The sequence below is a fragment of the Entamoeba nuttalli genome (assembly GCF_000257125.1).
Source record: "Entamoeba nuttalli P19 unplaced genomic scaffold asmbl_9444, whole genome shotgun sequence".
NCBI lineage: Eukaryota > Evosea > Mastigamoebida > Endamoebidae > Entamoeba > Entamoeba nuttalli.
In genome coordinates, this window is record NW_008579646.1 from 1 (window position 1) to 2,265 (window position 2,265).

At 28.7% G+C, this 2,265-nt stretch overlaps 2 protein-coding genes across 2 annotated transcripts; both read right to left on the reverse strand.

Moving 5' to 3' along the window:
* Positions 1–229: 229 nt before the first annotated feature.
* ENU1_199220 (hypothetical protein) lies at positions 230–475 on the reverse strand (the record flags this gene model as incomplete). The annotated part of the gene is made up of 1 exon (XM_008862057.1): positions 230–475. One exon carries the CDS (start codon positions 473–475, stop codon positions 230–232), a length of 246 nt encoding a protein of 81 aa, XP_008860279.1.
* Positions 476–1,269: 794 nt separating this feature from the next.
* Positions 1,270–1,755, reverse strand: ENU1_199230 (hypothetical protein; the record flags this gene model as incomplete). Its single annotated transcript, XM_008862058.1, has 1 exon — positions 1,270–1,755. The coding sequence occupies one exon, from the start codon at positions 1,753–1,755 to the stop codon at positions 1,270–1,272; it is 486 nt and encodes a 161-aa protein (XP_008860280.1).
* Between the last annotated feature and the right edge of the window lie 510 nt (positions 1,756–2,265).

Consider the following 2,265-nt stretch of genomic DNA (forward strand, 5'->3'; position numbering starts at 1 on the left):
AATCTGATAGAATTGATTCAGGAAATTCATTTACTATTGATAAATTAGTTGTAAAGAAATAGCCAAATAGAATATGATCAAGATATGTAGAGTCTTGAATAGCATAAGAATACTCTTGTATATTAGTTGGATTAATATTTGGATATGTCTTTATAGTTCAATTATATTTAACATATCTCATTCTTTTCTTCTTTGTTATTTGTTTGTCTAATTTATCTGTAATTGTTATTCATGTTTTTGTATGTTCATGATTATTAGTTATCTTATCGATTTTATCTTGTAGATATTGTTTAACATAAAATTTAAATGGTTTAGTCATATCACATATTTTATAAGTCTTTGGTTTTGTTGGTTTATATTCAAAGTTTTTCATTTTATATCTAGTGTCTTTACAAACATTACTTTCTACAACATTAGAATGATCAGTTGGTAAATGATAACAAGAATAATTATCTTTTTCAAATAATTCATGCATATTAAATGTTACTTGTGGATAATATGGCAATCTAGTTGAATCTTTATCATAATTTGTTGTATCTCCTGACTGTGAAACTAAGTCTTCAGTCAATGAAACAACACCTGAAGTAACAATTCCATCAATATACTTAACACCAGATTTAATACTTTTATGAGTATAAGGTAAAGTAACAGATATTTTTTAATTTTGGTATCTATTTGACTTTAACTAAACTTCCAATATTCATACATATTTCCATACAAATCTCATAAATTACAATAATATCATATTCTAAATATGGATTGATGCTATCCGTGTTGGTTGTTATTTTGCTAACTGTTCAATTCTTAATATACTATTAGCAGTATCTATAGATTGACATTAAAATATTTTTGTCCTAATACAGAAAATGTAGTTTTATTTGTTTCAAATATTTCTGATATTCCATTAGTTGATTTGATAGTATAATTAGCCATTGTTAATATCTGTTGTAAACTGTCTCTTACAGTTAGATCAACAAATTCTACAATTGAACATACTATTTTATTTTCAATTTAACAGTATTTTGTTGTGATAACAACTGGCGTAGTCTATGATATCTTCTTTTTCTATATACACTATATACACATCGTTTATATCCACACATACCACGATGAGAAGTAGTTTTTCTTTGTTGATTTTTGATGTTTCTTTTCTTTAAACAAGCAATATGAGTTTTATTTGATGAAAATGATGTTTAAATACACGATGAATCACCACATTATGAATTATTAATGAATTTTATAAAAATAATAAAAGAATAGTTAATTAAACTAATCTAAAATGACACTTTGCCAAGTAGAAACTATTTCAGTAACTGAGTTAGCAGATTCTTCATCTTCTAGATGGATTACTTCCATCCTTCTTATCCAGTGTTTATGTGGATCATCAGACTTTAAATCAGCATAAATACTTCTATGGGGTTGTACACTAGTAATATAAATCTTTTCGTATCTATTCATCACATGCCAGCCTTTAATGTTAAGTGGAATTATGTAATAATCTATAAACCGGATGAATACGGAAGGCTTCATGTCGCTGTCTCTGAAATCATCATACCACCCAACGGTAGAGCAGCCATAAGACGGTATACCACTGAAGAAGCCGTTATCATAATGGATAACGTCGAACATTTGTTCTCCACTAGCCTTAATTAATTCAAAGACTTTTTTACTTTTTCCAACACCACTTTTTCCCCAAATATAATATATCTCTACTTTAGGCTTATAGACATCATCGATAGTCATGGAACAGAACATCGTCTTGACTTCCCACCAACTCTTAAGATAATAGGCAGGAACAGTCTCAGGATCATCTATTTCTAGAAGATCATTGACAGTCTTAATAGGACGTCATTCCACATGACATTCCCCGATTTCATCAATGATGTTATTATGCTTTTATATAATCAACATTTTGTTTATTAGAGCCACAGATTAATTCTATTTGATCCCCACGACAATACTCTGGATTAAACCTAACTGTTTTTGAGAAACAGACAAATATGTGTATGTGTTTATGATTAGTAGTTGGAGCAGTCTCTTTCCATAAGATAAGACACTTAAAGTTAGGAATTGTCAATAAAAATTCTTTAACTTAGGCATATTCTTCAGGCTGGTTAAGTGTAAGCTGGAAGTATCTAGCCATGGGTTTCACTTGTAACATATGTAACAGGTTAAACTGGTAATACCAACAACCCAATGTTAATTTTATAGATCTAGCCACGTATTAAGCAGAATATAGATAGGACAATATGATAATAATATAGT